The 16,516-nt window shown below is 45.4% G+C and overlaps 1 protein-coding gene across 1 annotated transcript; it reads left to right on the top strand.

Moving 5' to 3' along the window:
- The first annotated feature begins 4,490 nt into the window (after positions 1 to 4,490).
- Positions 4,491 to 5,585, top strand: LOC111398174. The gene has a single exon (XM_023025109.1). The coding sequence runs from the start codon at positions 4,491 to 4,493 to the stop codon at positions 5,583 to 5,585; it is 1,095 nt and encodes a 364-aa protein (XP_022880877.1).
- The last annotated feature ends 10,931 nt before the right edge of the window (positions 5,586 to 16,516 follow it).

The following is a 16,516-nucleotide window of genomic DNA, read 5'->3' as shown; positions in this document are numbered from 1 at the left end:
GAAACAGTGAGTGGAAAAAGGCTGAGTAGTGAGATTCATTGAGGGTAAAAGCCGAAATTGAGTGATTCCCGAGTGAATTTTGGTAAGGTAAAAATAATTTTTTTTATTTTTATTTTTTAGTTTAGGATGTTTGGCAGTGAAGGATTGAATTCAAGCAGAATTGGTGGTCAAAAAAGTATGTTTGACGATGTGATGAGGCAGTTTGAGAGGATGTTAAAGGATATGGGTGATAGGATAGATAGGCTTGATGCATCTGTTACCTATCTTCATATGGGACATGGTAGGCAGGGACCTAGGGTAGAGACGCAAGAGGAATATGTGTATGGTAGTGATTTGGATGAGAATGAGTTTCATGGAATTGAATAGGGGAGAATGAGGAATAGAGGGGATCGTTTTAAACGACGGGGTAGGAATAATCAGGGAGATGAAGCGGATGGGCAATATCAAAATGTCCATTCCTCAATTTAAGGGGAGGAGTGACCCAAAGGCGTACTTGGAGTGGGAAAGGAAGGTGGAATTAATTTTTGAGTGTTATAATTATTCTGAGGAGAAGAAGGTAAGGTTAGCAATCCTTGAATTTATTGACTACGCGATCACTTGGTGGGATCAGGTGATGACATCGAGGCGTAGGAATCAGGAGAAGCCTATCAACACGTGGAGTGAGTTGAAGGCGATGACGAGAAAACGATTTATACCTAGCCATTACTATAGGGAACTCCATCAAAGGTTGTAGGGGTTAAATCAGTGTTCTAGGAGTGTGAAGGACTATCACAAGGAGATGTAAATCTTCATGATTAGGGCGAATCTGGAGGAGGACTGGGAAGCCAGTATGGCTCTTTTTTTAAATGGGTTGAACAGAGATATTGCTAATGTGGTGGAGTTGTAGTACTATGTAGAGTTGGAGGATATGCTGCATGTGGCTATGAAGGTGGAACGACAGTTGAAGCGGAAGGGGATAGCTAGAAATCAATCGGGGCCTAACTCAGCTTGGAGGTTGAGAGGGGATGATGACAGGGTTGATGGGGCTGTTGCAAACAATAAAGCTGAAGTGCCAAGTGGGAAGGAAGAAAATACTGTCAAGGAACCACCAAAGGCGGAGTCACAAACTACTAGAAGCTGGGACATTAAATGCTTCAAATGCTTGGGAAACGGGCACATTGCATCTCAATGTCCTAACAAGAGAGCAATGATCTTGAGTGTTAATGGAGAAGTAGTTAGTGATAGTGATGGAGACGGGATGCCTGAAATAGAGGATATTAGTGGTGATGAAGTGTTGGAGCATACGGTGGACAATGAAGCCCTTGTGCTAATGCGTGCACTCAACACACAAATCAAGGTGGATGAAGAGGAGAAACAACGAGAAAATATCTTTCACACTAGATGCCATGTGGAGAATAAGGTATGTGGTTTAATTATTGATGGAGGTTGTTACGTGTTCGCACAGTTGCGCAACCCATCGGGGCCCACAGCCAACTCATGCTGAACCACGTGGCACTCAATCCGAGGTGATTTGTATAGTCGAGGCCCACAAATTGAGGTCCACAGATGTCTAGGCCCATATACACCGATGCCCATTTATCATTGCCTCTTGAGGAGCTTCCGAAGCACATATGTCGAGGCCTTGTTGGCTGAAGCTCTGTAGCTGAGGTGGAAGCCTCCAAGTCATAAAGCAGCAACTCCCATGACACTTCTCCCAATAGATCATCCGCACAAAGATCTTACTAGAATAATTCATAAGACGTTTGTCATGAGTGTAAATGTTAAATCTTGTCACTAGTAGAGGCGGCTCTGCCAATCACTAAATGTATTGCAGGCTAGGTGCGGCTGATGCCTACAATTTGACATGTAAATTAATCGGATGAGACCATGTATACCCCGAACTAAAGGTCACGATCTAACTTGTGACACTATAAATAATCTCCCATGTACCCCATATGGAGGCTGAGGCAAGAATCAATACAAGAAATCATACTTTATTCGACTCTCTCTCTCTCTCTCTGATTATCTTCTAACACATACGAGTTTACATATTTACAAACATCGATTGGTAATTATTGTACAATCGGTTTACGAACATCTCATCAGATTCCGAACGTTCTCGTCCCGCACTGTTGAGCTACTCCCACGCTCTTGATCTGTCTGTTTTAGATCGTCCACGTGTCTTTGCGCGTTCGACTTTCACTTACGTGTGTGCGGGTGGGTCCAGCATCTGTTGGCAACATATTCTGGGGTCAATATATTGGCGCCGTCTGTGAGAAATCATACCGCAACCACGAACAACCTTGTGGTGAAAGCTTGTTAAAGAGGAACATTTGGGCATCCCCCTTGAAAAATGATTTGTTCTTGAAAAAGAATAAGAGGAAGCCCCACGACTTAGCAAAAATCTAAAAGGTAAGACACAAGGAAAATGAGTTCAAACGAAAATGCACCCCCAGGAAGGTAAGAGAAAATGCTAATGTGCCCCCTCAAGCAGCTGCTCCTGCAGCTCGGTATAGACTCCACCACAACCATAGAAGAGGTGGAATGCGTGCGACGCCCCGACTGTCAAGAGAAATGGCCGCCATGACAGCTAATATGAGAGACATTGCTAGCCAAAACATGGCTATGAGGGAACTTATGGCCCAAATGCAGGGCCAGGGAGGCTTTCCTATTCTCCCATACGCCCCTCAAGGGCACTACCAACAAGAAGATGAAGTTCAAAGCCATAGTGCCACCTCGTCGGACTATAGCCGAGGTAGAAGCTCATTTGAAAGGGAAGTAGAAGTTGACGTTTCCTCCAACTACGCTTCTGGCCGACCCACCGAGGTCCCTTTGAACCATAATAACTTCTCACCTCCGTATGATCAAGAGCAAAGACATAGGAGGTCAGGCAGTGTATTTGACAGAATTAGCCCTACTGAACCGAGGCTCAGACAACAACAGCATCACGAGCCTTGGACAAGGCCACCGCCTCCACCTCCACCTCCAATGCTTTAACAGTCGGAGGAAATGCATGAAAATGCCCCTCGTGTCGCTCCACCTAGAAATAGGCGCCAAAGGAGGGAGGAAGAGGCTAGGAACCATCCCGGAACCTCTCACCAACAACCAAGGTATGAGGTTGAAGAAAACGATTTAGATGAGCAGCAGATATCCTGTGACTTAGACGATGATGATGAAAACTTGCCATTCTCAAGGGAACTAAGGAGCGCCCAGGTCCTGAACCATTATGTTATGTCAAAGATACCAAAGTATGACGAAAGAGGCGACCTAGAGAAGCACTTGAATGCTTACAAAACTCACATGAGACTAAGGGACGCCACCCCAACTGTGAAATGCAGAGCTTTCCACTTAACACTTAGCGGAGCAGCTGAAATTTGGTATAGTAGGTTACCACCTGAGAGCATAAGAAGTTGGCCCGAATTCAAGACGACCTTCCTGAAGAGATTCGCAGTGAGCAAAGAGGGAGAGGCCCCCATCCAATGTTTCTAAGACATGAGGCAGGCACATGGGGAGTCCCTAAAGAGCTTCCTATCACATTTCACCGATGAGATGACTTATTGCGTGCAAGTCACCGACTGTGAGGCATTGTCTGCATTGAGAGGAGGTCTGAACATGAACACCCTGTTCAAGAGAGACGTGCAAAATCAAGACCCCACCACCTATGATGCCCTACTCGAGATGATGAGACGGGAGATCATCAATGAAGAATTGATTGAGCATAGGAACAGGGCGAATAAAGGCATCCCACCTCCTCAAAGGCGGTGTGCTAGAGGGCCAACCTCCCACTTAATGGACTATCAAATGAACCAAATTGGTAATGAAAGTTCTGGACAAGCACTTGCCACCACCACTCTTAACGGCGTTCCTACATTGGCATATGAGGATATCAACCCAGTCGCTAACACCCAGCAGATGGGAACTCCGCAAGGATCCTGTAGGGGGAGAGGCCGAGGCCGAGGCCGGCGTTTGAGATCTAGAAATAGGTCGAGTCAAAACCCACCTGGATACTGTGTATACCATCGGTCCTATGGACACGATACAATAGATTGTCGAGACTATGTTCACCGTTCCCAGCAGAAACCCCCTAGGGATAGGAATGAATCGCCACAGGCAAATAGGCCCCCGCCAAGGTACGATAACCAACCTGGGCGTGAAGAGGCCGCTTCACGTCAAAGAGATGTTTCTCCGTGACGAAGGGAGCGTGATGCAGAGAAGCCTACAGAAGGGCGCAGACCCCGAAGAAATCGACATGCTCAGGATGAGGCCCCTATCCACGAGGTGGATACCATTTTTGGAGGCCCATATGTAGGCGGTGAAACGCGAAACGATAAAAGGAATTATGCCATGAGGTCAAGCGCCCCCAGCTTACCAGCTACATTGTGGGCCACAGCTCCCGGAGGGATCAAGTTCTACTTATTGCCTTCACTCAAGAGGACACCGAAGGGGTTCACTATCCTTACTACGATGCACTTGCGGTAAGAACAGTCATAGCCCGGAATGGGCTCAAACGAATGTTAGTTGACAATGGTAGCTCCGTCAATATTCTATTCGGATCCACCTTTAACAAGATGATACTGGACCATGAGTTAACATCCACCACCACTCCTTTATATAGATTTACAGGAGATAACATCACTTCGAGAGGAAAAATCACACTAGCAGTTCCTCAAACCACAATGAACTTCATGGAATTCCTTATTGTCGACAGTCGATCGGCCTACCACGGAGTATTGGGTAGGCCAGCCCTAAAAGAATTGGGAGCCGTCATCTCCATCCACCACCTATGCATGAAATTCTCGACTGAAAATGTGGTGGCAACGGTGAGAGGCGACCAAAGAGGCTCAAGAGAATGTTATCTAAGCTCCATAAAAAAGATAGAGCCCCAGGATGTCCACGTAATTATTGCCGACGTAGTCATGGCTGATGCCCCAGGTGATGCTTCCGCCGAATCGGAAGATGTCGAAATGATTGACGTACCACCCAATCCAGAGGTATTGGTCATCGATGAGATCGATCTCCACGTAATCGAACACAAACCTCAAACATCCCCAGTTGAGGAACTTGAGAGCTTCTCGGTAGACCCCCGAGACCCATCCAAATTGTTGAAGGTGGGCAAGGGCTTATCCAGCACTGTGAAAGAAAAGCTCAAGGATTTCCTAAGTAGAAACCTCGATATCTTTGCTTGGAGGCATGAGGATATGGTAGGCATAGATCCCAAGGTCAGTTGCCACCACCTGAAAATTGATCCTAAGGTTGCCTCGCATAGACAAAAAAAGAGAGCCCTCAATCTTGAGAAGTACGAGGCCCTGAAGGAAAAAGTTCAGAAGCTTATCCAGAATGGCTTCATCAGGGAGGCCACCTATCCGAGGTGGGTCTCCAATCCAGTTTTGGTGAAGAAACACAACGGCAAGTGGAGGGTGTGCATTGATTTCATTAACCTCAACATAGCTTGCCCAAAGGACAGCTTTCCACTTCCAAGGATTGACCAACTGGTAGACTCCACGACGGGGCATGAGTTATTGAGGTTCATGGACGCATACTTTGGCTACAATCAAATCCCCATACACCCAGCCGATGAGGAACACACATCATTCATCATAGACTGAGGCCTTTATTGCTACAAGATGATGCCATTCGGATTCAAAAACGTCGGAGCAACATATCAAAGGCTCGTCAACAAAATGTTTGTGGACCTTATCTGCAAGAGAATGGAAGTCTACGTAGACGACATGCTGGTAAAGAGTTTAGAAGCTGGGGACCACATAACGCACCTCAACAGTACCTTCCAATCTTGAAAAGATATAGGATGAGGCACAACCCCCTCAAGTGCGCCTTCGGAGTGGCCTCCGGTAAATTCTTAGGATACATGGTTAACCAATGTGTGTTGAAGCCAACCCTGAGAAAATTGAGGTCCTATGCAAGATGAGGTCCCCCCCAAAAGCCAAAGGAGGTGCAAAGCTTGACTGGACGAGTGGCTGCGCTTAGCCACTTCGTCTCCAAAGTTACGGACAAATGCCTCCCATTTTTTAAAGTGCTAAAAGTTGGGAAGAAGTTCCAGTAGAATGAGGAATATGAAGAGGCCTTCCAGGGCTTGAAAAGGCACTTGGGGCAAGCTCCCTCCTCTCCAAATCGAAGCCCAGTGAAATTCTACAGTTGTATCTAGCCGTCTTTAATGAGGCCATTAGTGCGGTTCTAATCCAAGAAGAGGGAACTACCCAACTCCCCATTTACTATACAAGTAACGCACTCCTATCGCCGGAAACCTACTACCTCGATATGGAGAACCTCGCCTTGGCCTTGATCACGGCCTCCAGGAAGTTGAGACCCTACTTCCAAGCCCACACTATCCATGTGTTGACAAAAATTTCCCTAAGGCAGGTACTTCAAAACCCCAATACCTAGGGAGATTATTGAAATGGGCGGTGGAGCTAAGTGAATTTGACCTCATGTTCAAGACTAGGGTAGCCATCAAGGGCCAAGCCTTAGCCGACTTTGTGGTAGAATTTGCCGACTTACCCGAGGTAGATGAAATCATGGAACAAGCGGAACCCCCTACATGGAACCTATTCGTTGATGGGCCGACTGGGGATGCTGGCTCAGGTGCCGGAGTTGTCCTCATCAGCCCGGAAGGTCACAAGCTGAACTCGGCGGTGAGGTTCGGGTTCAAGGCCACCAACAATGTAGTAGAATACGAGCCACTTCTCGCAGGCCTCAGGTTAGCCAAAGAAATGCAAGTAAAGAGGCTATTCATCAGTAGCGACTCCCAACTGGTCGTTAGCTAGGTCAATAGTAACTTCTCAGCCAGGGACAAAACAATGGCCTCCTACTTGAAAATGGTGATGAACCTCACCCATCCTTCGAAAAGTTTGAGGTGATCCAGATCCCCCGCATCGAAAACGCACATGCGGATGCACTCTCCAAACTGGCAAGTAGTAAGGATTCGGAACTACTCACAGTAGTCCCTATAGAGCACCTCCTCATGCCATCAACCGAGGCCCCTAATGTGATGTGGGTCATTGGGACTCTTACCTGCATGCAACCCATCGTGGCATAGCTCAAGGACTGGACATTTCCCATTGACAAGCATGAGGCATACAAGCTAAGGAGGAGGTTAGCCCGTTTCCTCTTCATTGATGATGTACTCTGTAAGAGGAGCTTCTCTTCTCCACTCTTATGATACGTCGGAGAAGAAGAGGCTACCTGCATCTTAAGAGAAGTCCATGAGGGTGTGTGCGACAACCACTCTGGAGGTCTATCTTTAGCACAAAAAATACTGAGGCAGGGTTACTACTGGCCTACCTTGAAGAGGGATGCCCTCGAGTTTGTACGAAAATGTGACAAATGCCAACGATTCTCTCCTATCCAAAGACAACTATCGCAAGATTTACCCACGGTCTCCAGCCATTGGCTTTTCTTGAAGTGGGGGGTGGATCTCATAGGTCCTCTACCGAAAGGCAGAGGAGGTGCGAGCTTCGCAATTGTGGCCATTGATTACTTCACGAAGTGGGTTGAAGCTGAACCCCTGGCAAAAATTACAGAAGCCAACACTTCCAAGTTCTTGTGGAAGAATATCATATGTCGGTTCGGGATTCCCTACTCGATCGTCTCAGACAATGGTAGATAGTTTGACAACAAGAAGGTCAGAAGTTTGTGTGAAGAACTTGGCATCAAGAAACACTTTTCCACGCCTCACCACCCACAAGCAAATGGCCAAGTTGAGGCTGTGAACAAGACAATCAAGCACGTTCGGAAAAGGAAGCTTGATGTGTCAAAAGGAGCCTGGGTAGATGAGCTGCCACAAGTTCTTTGGGCAATTCGAACCACTGCGAGGACCCCAACAGGGGAAACGCCTTTCCTCATGGCATCTGGGAATGAGGCGATGAGCCCCGTTGAGGTCGGACTTCCATCTCCACAACGTTTGTATTTTAGTGAGATAACAAACGATGAGCTTTGCAGGTGCGACCACGACTTCATTGAGGAAAGGAGAGATGACGCCCAGCTGAAGCTCGACACATATCAAAGAAAGATGACGAAGTACTTCAACTCAAAGGTAAAGAAGAGTTCATTTCGAATCAACGACTTAGTCCTTAGGAGAGTCTTCTTCTCTTCGAAGGAACCTGGCACCGATTCCCTGGGCCCGAACTGGGAAGGTCCATATAAAATCAGAGAGGAGATCCGACCAGGAACCTACTCGATTGAAGACATGAACGACAATGCACAACCTCGTCCATGGAACATTGAGCACCTTCGAATCTATTATCAATTAATATACTACCTAGCTGGACGATCTTTCCCAGCTTATGTAACATTTCCATGACTCAATAAAATTATCCATGATTAAATTCACGTGTCGCATTACGTCATCACCTCGGAGGAGAGGCTAGCGTCCCATCTTTGGGCCACCTCATTCGAGGCGCATGCACTTGCCTTCCTTTGGCGAGGCTGAACGCCACTGGGAGAAGCCTCAGCATGGCTGAACTATCCATCATGTTGGGAAGCGTCATCACCTCGGAGGAGAGGCCAGCGTCCCATCTTTGGGCCACCTCATTTGAACTCTGAGGCCCATGCACTAGCCTCCCTTTGGCGAGGTTGGACGCCACTGGGAGAAACCTCAGCATGGCTGAACCATCTACTATGTTAGGAAGCGTCATCACCTCGGAGGAGAGGCCAGCGTCCCATCTTTGGGCCACCTCATTTGAACTCCGAGACGCATGCACTTGCCTCCCTTTGGCAAGGCTAAATGCCACTGGGAGAAGTCTCAGCATGACTGAACCATCCACCATGTTGGGAAGTGTCATCACCTCGAAGGAGAGGCCAGCATCCCATCTTTGGGCCACCTCATTTGAACTCTGAGGTGCATACACTTGCCTCCTTTTGACGAGACTGAACGCCACTAGGAGAAGTCTCAGCATGGCTGAACCATCCACCATGTTGGGAAGCCTCATCGCCTCGGAGGAGAGGCTAGCATCCCATCTTTTGGCCACCTCATTTGAACTCCGAGGCGCATGCACTTGCCTCCCTTTGACGAGGCTGAACGCCACTGGGAGAAGTCTCAAGGCTCAACCACTACTAGCTTCATGCAACTAGCTTTTGAATTAGACAGCAATATTCCCAGTTCAGTTGAAACACGGTCCGATTAAGATCCATTCAGGTTACAATTATTAAGCTTAAGTACAAGTCGTTTGCAGTTCAATATTGGCTATGACTCATGAGGCTTGCGTACAATTTACTTGTTCAAGTGATTGGAGTTAGGATACCAAGTTAAAGTTATTTATTTCTTCAATCAACATTAAGTTCAATTGCTTGACGAGGTCAATGTACTTAGGAAAAAAACAACATTGAATGAAAGATGATACTATATTGATTCTCAATCAAGATTACAAAAGGGGGGCCTGAGGCCAGTACAGAAATAACTGAAAAGAAAACTAGCCTAAGCTTGGGACGACAATGGAGGTGCCTCAATAGCCGGGGCCTCCATGGCTTGAGCATTAGAACTTCCTTCTTCTGCCTCTGCTACTTCATCTCCAACCTCCTCATCAGCTGGGGTTTGAGGTACTTCATCCACAAACTTCGATCTCAGCTGTGACGGGTCTTAATTTGGGTAGAGTTCCTCAACCCTCTCCATCATTTCGGCATAAGCAAAATTTCTCCAGTAAGTGCTGAAACTCTTGTACTCCTCAGTATTGTGGAAGTTGGCGTAGTCTTTCACCGCCTTCTCCCTCGTATCATGGGCCTCCTCACTTGCCTTGGTTACATCATCCACATACCACTTTATCTGGCCCTCCAAGAACTTGTACGCGTCTTAAGCCCCAGCCAGCTCCAAATTTGCTTTCTCTAAGGCTTCAGCAGTCACCTTCTGATGGTCATTGGAAACCTCCACTTTCTTAGTCAAGGAGGCCACATCGCACTGGGACTCATACACCTCCTTCTTCAACACCTCGATCTGAGCCAAGGCAGACTCCAACTTGGCCGCATCTTCAAGTTTTTGGGCCCTCGCTTCCTCCACCTCGGCTCTAGCTCCCTTTAGCTCCTCTGCAAGGTAGACCATCTTCTTCTCCGAGGACTAGGTCCTCGTTTGAAAGTTAGAGGGCCTCTCTGCAGTCTAGTGCGAGACCAAAGGCTCTCACACTTTGGCTCACGAGGGCCTTTGTCAAGTCCGTGGCGTCACATGAGGAGGCATACAACTGCCACCGATCTGTCCAGAATTTGTAGAAGCTTTCTGTGGCACTTCGGTTATTAGGTGGCAGAGCCTCCACCAATGCTGGAGCTAGAACCTCCTCCTTTCCGGCAAGGAAGCTCGGAGATTTTCCTTGCACCCTCGCATGCCTCTGCTTGGCGACCTCCTCCTCTGCCGCCTCAGCTGCCCTCCTCGCAGCCTCTTCCTTGTTTTCCTCAGCCTCGGCTCGTCGAACCATTTCTATCTTTACCCTTTCGAGGCGGATGCAAGGAGCTTCGGCTAAGTGATTTCTCTGCCTTCATGGGACACAAAGGTCCCGAATTTTCCTGACGACTTGGTGACGTGCACTAGCTTCCTCTTCTTCGGCTCCTCGGGGACTTTCTCCTTCTCCCGACGCTCTTTATCCTTCTCCGACCTCTGAGGTGCCCCCTCTTCGGAAGCCCTTGAGCTGCCCTCCTTGGAGAGGCGCTCAACCCTATCCCGAACCTCTTTGGCACCACTGGACCTCGGCTTCAGGGGCCTTACCTTCACAGTGGATGTGGCCCTAAGTATAGAGGCCATGTCAGGGGTTGGGTATTCCCTCCTATTGAACTTGTCTGCAAAACATGTCAATGCATCAGCATCAAAACAAAAAGCAAGAAATACACAAGTATAGGAGCTTCTTACCCTTGGAGGCCATCAGTTCGAAGTCAAGGAAGTAGCGACTTTGGTCGATGAGGTGGTCGAAGTGGCGAAGCTTGAGAGGTCTCTTGTAAATGTCCTCTATCACTTCGAACTCCTCCTTGGTCAGCTCAAACCTCGTACTGAAGTCTCAACAGTTAGAGAAAAATGAAATTTGAATACAGAATGCAAACTACTTAGGTTGGGAGACTCACGAGCTTCATAGTACTGGGTCGGTACTGTGCAAGCCAGGGCTGTGTCTCCCTCCATCGCCTGCCACCTGCCTCTCACCCAGAACCACGGCTCCTTCCACCCCTTAATGGAAGAAGGCAGCCCCACCACAAATGGTGCATGAGCCCCCCAAGGAGTTAAGTAATACCACCCCTTGACTCCTTACCTATTACCCTAGGCTGGAATAGGGTCATGAAGACGTGGAGAGGCATGTCCTCTCCAAGTGACACTTCTTTCCATAAGAAGTACGAGCCAACCAACTGGCTTTACTCATTTGGCAGAACTTGGGTCGACGACAACATGAATTTCCTCAGCACCCCCTGAAGAAGGGGTGCAGAGGAAGACGCATACCTGCCTTAAACGAGTACTTGCTCACCGCCACGCATCCAGATCCCGGATAGCAGGCTCGCTCATGGGTCTCGGGTACTAACATCTCCACTTAATGAGGTACACAGTACCTCTCCCTAATCTCCCCCAGCCTCTTCAATGTCATATTCGAAGGGACTTTAAACGCCCCCACTCTACACTGTAGTCTTCTACCTCCTTGGTCATAGCATACTACTCAACCTCGAAGTCCCCTCTATAACTAGACCCCTGACCAAACGACGCAACAGTGACGAACTCCCTACCCGAGGTGGACTCCATTTTAAAAAATGACTAAGAACGCAATACAAGGGATTTTCTGTGAAAATACCTATGGGAATAACTACGTCGCCAGATTGCTGTCGAAAAATCAGGGGACAAAGAGCTGCGACGCTGGAAAACTTAAGCTTTGGAAGGAAAATCCGATTGCAAAGGTAGAAAATCCAGAAAAATGGGCATCTCTCGCCTTTTATAAGGGGCCAGGATGAACCCCAACCGTCTGATCAAAGCCTATCCAATCTGGACCCTTCATTCTAAATCAAATCCGAGGCGTAGAATTCAAACGATTTTTCAAACCTACGCCTCAGATTAAAGCGTGTCTCCCACGCACCTCCTCCAACACGTCTGCTTCTAGAAGCTCCAGCTGTTCTGATGATTACGGTTTTAATTCGACGGTAGCAGACGCTTTGGAAGTTGTAACGGATCAACCACGTTTCCTAGAAAATACGTGTAAAACATCAAATCATTGGCACATCTGCTGAGAAACAATTATTGTTAATGTGCCTCAGAATTCAGCCATCAAGCCTCGTAGGTTCGATTTCTCAATCTCCTCGGCTTCTTTGTCACAATTCGGCCATCAATAGCCTCGCAGGTTCGATTTCTCAACCACCTCGACTTCTTCATCACAATTCAGCCTTCACAAGCCTAGCAGGTTCGATTTTCCAACCACCTCGGCTTCAACATTCTCATCACTCCTCAGACAGCAGCAAATCTTTAACTCCAACCATGATATAAATATCTATACTTGGACTTGGAGGACTATTATTTGGGGTACAAAAATTTCAAAAATTTCTTTCAACTTAACTGGCTGGCTTTATTTTATCAAAGTCCTCGCATTACATAAATGACTATACTTGGACTTGGGGGACTATTGTTACGTGTTCCCACACTTGGGAACCCACCAGGGCCCACAGCCAACTCATGCCGAACCACATGGCACTCAATCTAAGGTGATTTGCATAGCCGAGACTCCGAGGCCCATTTATCATTGCCTCTTGAGGAGCTTCCGAAGCACATATGCCGAGGCCCTATGAATGTGGACGAGGCCCTGTTGGTCGAAGATCTGTAGCCGAGGTGGAAGCCTTTGAGTCACAAAGCAGCATCTCGCATGACACTTCTCCCAAGAGATCCTCTGCACAAAGATCTTACTAGAATGATTGATAGGACGTTTGTCGCGAGTTTAAATGTTAAGTTTTGTCACTAGTAGAGGCAGCTCTGCCAATCAATAAATGTATAGCAGGCTAGGTGCGGCTGAAGCCTACAATTTGACATGTAAATTAATCGGATGAGGCCACGTGTACCCCGAACTAAAGGTCACAATCTAACTTGTGACACTATAAATACTCCTCTATGTACCCCATACGGAGGCTAAGGCAAGAATTAATACAAGAAATCATACTTTACTCGACTCTCTCTCTCTGATTATCTTCCAACACAATACGAGTTTACATATTTACAAACATCGATTGGTAATTATTGTACAATCAGTTTACGAACATCTCGTTCGATTTTGAACGTTCTCGTCCTGCGTCGTTGAGCTACTCCCACGCTCTTGATCTGTCCATTTTAGACCATCCACGTGTCTTTGCTTGTTGGACTTTCGTTTACGTGTACGCGGGTGGGTCCGGCATCTGTTGGCAACATATTCTGGGGTCAACAGAGGTTGTTGCACTAATATTGCTAGTACCACTTTAGTTGAGAAGTTAAGGTTGAGAACAATAAGACACCCTAAACCATATAAAGTACAATAGTTGGATGATCGTGGATAAGTTAAGGTGAATAAAAGAGTTTTTGTGAACTTTTCAATTGGAAAATATAAAGATGAGGTATTGTGTGATGTTGTGCCTATGCATGCGGATCATATTTTATTGGGTAGGCTGTGGCAATATGATAGAAGGGTTAAACATGATGGGTTTAGAAATAGGTACAGCTTCGACAAGGATAAAAAAAACTATCACGCTTGTACCATTGACATCGCAGCACGTGTATGAAGATCAAGTGAGGTTGAGGGGTGAGAACGAGAGAAAAGGTAAAGAGAAACAAAAAGAGGGCTCGAGAGAAAATGGAGAGGTGGCTAGATGTGAGAAAAATTGAGTAGAGCCACATGAGAGGAAGGAAAGAGAGCCTATTGAGAGGAGAGAAAATGGTAAGTTGAGCTTCTTTGCAAAAAGAGTGAGTTGGTGAGGTCTAACAAATCCCTCCCCAGTTTGAATTTATCTTTGATGCAGACATATGAAAATCTATTGGATGAGGACTTCCTTAAAGGGGTGACACCATTTGAGTATCTAGTTGATGCGTTTCCATTGGAGGACTTTATAGGCATTGAAGGAACATTTAACAACATGGCGGAGTATCAAAATCCTAAACATGAGTTGGATCAACAAAAGGAGCGTGACCAGTTGCAAAGGAGATCAAAGATTGAAGGAGGAAAGTGCAAATTTGATCTTGAAATTCCTGATTTAAGGACGAATCCTTTCGAAGAGGGAGGGGATGATATGATCTGGGTTGCGCCACCAATTATTGAAGATATGATGATTGATTAGAAGAAGCCAAAGCCACAATTGAGACATTCAAGAACAATTAATGGCCGAGCAAGTGAAGTTAAATTGCTAAGTGATAAGTCACATGTAGGGATCGATGACCGAAATAACTTGGAGCTACATAATTCAAACAACCAGATTGTGAAGCCAAAGAAGATGCTATGCGACCGCATAGCACATATATCGTGCGGTCGCATGAGGAGGTGCAGGGAATTTGGACCCAGTCACGGTTTGATCTATGTGACCGCATAAATTTCTTCTATGCGACTGCATAGCAGTAATTCGGTGACCGAAGTTGCAATTTTCGCGAGTTTCTTATTTTTACTAGAATTCTAATATTTTTGCATCTTTTTAATATTTTGAACCTTTTTTTTCCGTTCTTAATTAGATTTTAGGGTTTTCATATAAATAGAATATTATTTTCATTATAATGGACATTTTTTGACAATTTGAGAGATTCTATCCAAGGAGCGATTTTGCTTCCAATCCTTGTTCTTGCTAGAACAATTGAACTTATCAAGGAATTCATTATTTCTTGTGGTGTTCACAATTATCTGGTGAGATCTTTATTCCGTGTAATTAAAAGGTCATTAGTTTATATACTTTTGGTTGCTTAGTTCATTGATTGAGGATTAAATCCAAAACCATCGATTATTTGGAGTTCTTGGGAATTGAGTCAATCTAGTTGTGGGTTCATTAGTATTCGTTGCTATTGGGGTTCGCATCAGAGTTAATCATTAATCAAATAAAAAAAATCTACAACTTTCTTTTCAATACTTCATTAATATGCAAATGATTATGTAAATAGTAAACAAATTTGTAAATTGTGATATACATGTAGCACAATTTTTTTCAATAAATCTTGAAATTCATTATTTAAGTCATAATGTCCATCGTGTTCAAACTATCAGATTGTTAATTAGAAGATTGTGCAATTTTGAGAGAGAAATTATCAACCTACCTTATAATTCACAATAATAATAATAATAATAATAATAATAATAATAATAATAATAATAATAATAAAATGTTGTAATAATTTTATGTATTTTATAAATAAAATATGTTGTACATGTACACGAGCATAGGGGTGTGGCGGTGGTTTGGCTTTATCCAAGTACAATCCTCGCTCCATTTGATTTTGGGTAATGCTCTGTGTACACAATGATGTACACACAACATTACACCACTCTCACATGGAGGAGGGCTCACATACAATAAAATATTCATAAATTCCTCTTCATGTGAGGAAAATGTAATGCATTGTGTACACCTTATGGTGTACACGTAGCATTTTCCTTTGATTTTTGATGGGTAAACAAAACTCTTTTTGAGAAATTTTTTGTTAATGTTCAGGAAGAGTTTTTTTTTTTTAATTTTTTTGTACCCCTGACTATCCTTACACGTACATCACAAAAGGAAGTCTAAAAGCGTCTGGGTGCCTTGTGATGCTGACAGACTTTTCTATACTAGAAAAACTCCTATGGTTTAAAACAATTTTAAATTAAATTGAAGACCATAAGTCAAGAATTAATCGTGATTCTTCATAAAGAGTTGCATAAAAGACTTTTATGGTTTTTTACAAGGGAAAATTACATAAATCCAAGGGTTTAAACATCACAATTCAAACATCAGGGCTAGAGTTTCATTATGCAATAATCAGGTATTGATTTAATAATTTAAATATTAATTTCTTCCAATTCAATTTTCCCAACCCTAATTTCACGTTTTGTTTTCTCTCTCTACCATCTCCATATTTTGCCTTCTCTCGATCATGAAACACTATCATCGGCGACGATTCACGATGATGACAACAATCACGACGGAGGTGACGGTCAAAAGCATCCTCACTGGTGGCTATTCTATTGGTTTTCTCTCTCTTCTCCTCTGCTTCGCGACCACGAATAGGGTTACAGTCGATCTAGGTAGGTTACAACTTACAGGCGGTAGTGGTGGATTTGACTGGTAGTGGTGTGTGCGCCTGTGCAGTGGTGTTGCTGTTTGCAGTTTGGTGACGGTGGTCTTGCAAAAATGGTGGTGGCGGCGGCGGCGGTCTTCAACTGTGAATTCAATTTTTGTAGTGGGTGTGGAGTAGTTTTGGGGTTTGTATTGCTGGTGGTAAGGGTGCTGGCTGTGGGCGTGAGGTTGCTGTGGCGATATGTTTGGTTGGCGATGGATTTGAATGATGTCTTGTGCGATGACGGTGTCTTGTATGGTGGAGGACTCTGTACAGCGTGGATGTGGGTGCGGTGGTGGCGTTTGTTGTCGGCTTTCTTGGTCGGTGTTT

This window comes from Olea europaea, chromosome 8 (genome assembly GCF_002742605.1).
Source record: "Olea europaea var. sylvestris chromosome 8, O_europaea_v1, whole genome shotgun sequence".
In the NCBI taxonomy this organism is placed as follows: Eukaryota; Viridiplantae; Streptophyta; class Magnoliopsida; order Lamiales; family Oleaceae; genus Olea; species Olea europaea.
This window is presented reverse-complemented; position numbering and strand designations above follow the sequence as displayed.

Bases quoted from the DNA above. Each gene is read 5' to 3' on its own strand.
- LOC111398174 (XM_023025109.1), top strand. From the start codon at position 4,491: ATGTTAGTTGACAATGGTAGCTCCGTCAATATTCTATTCGGATCCACC.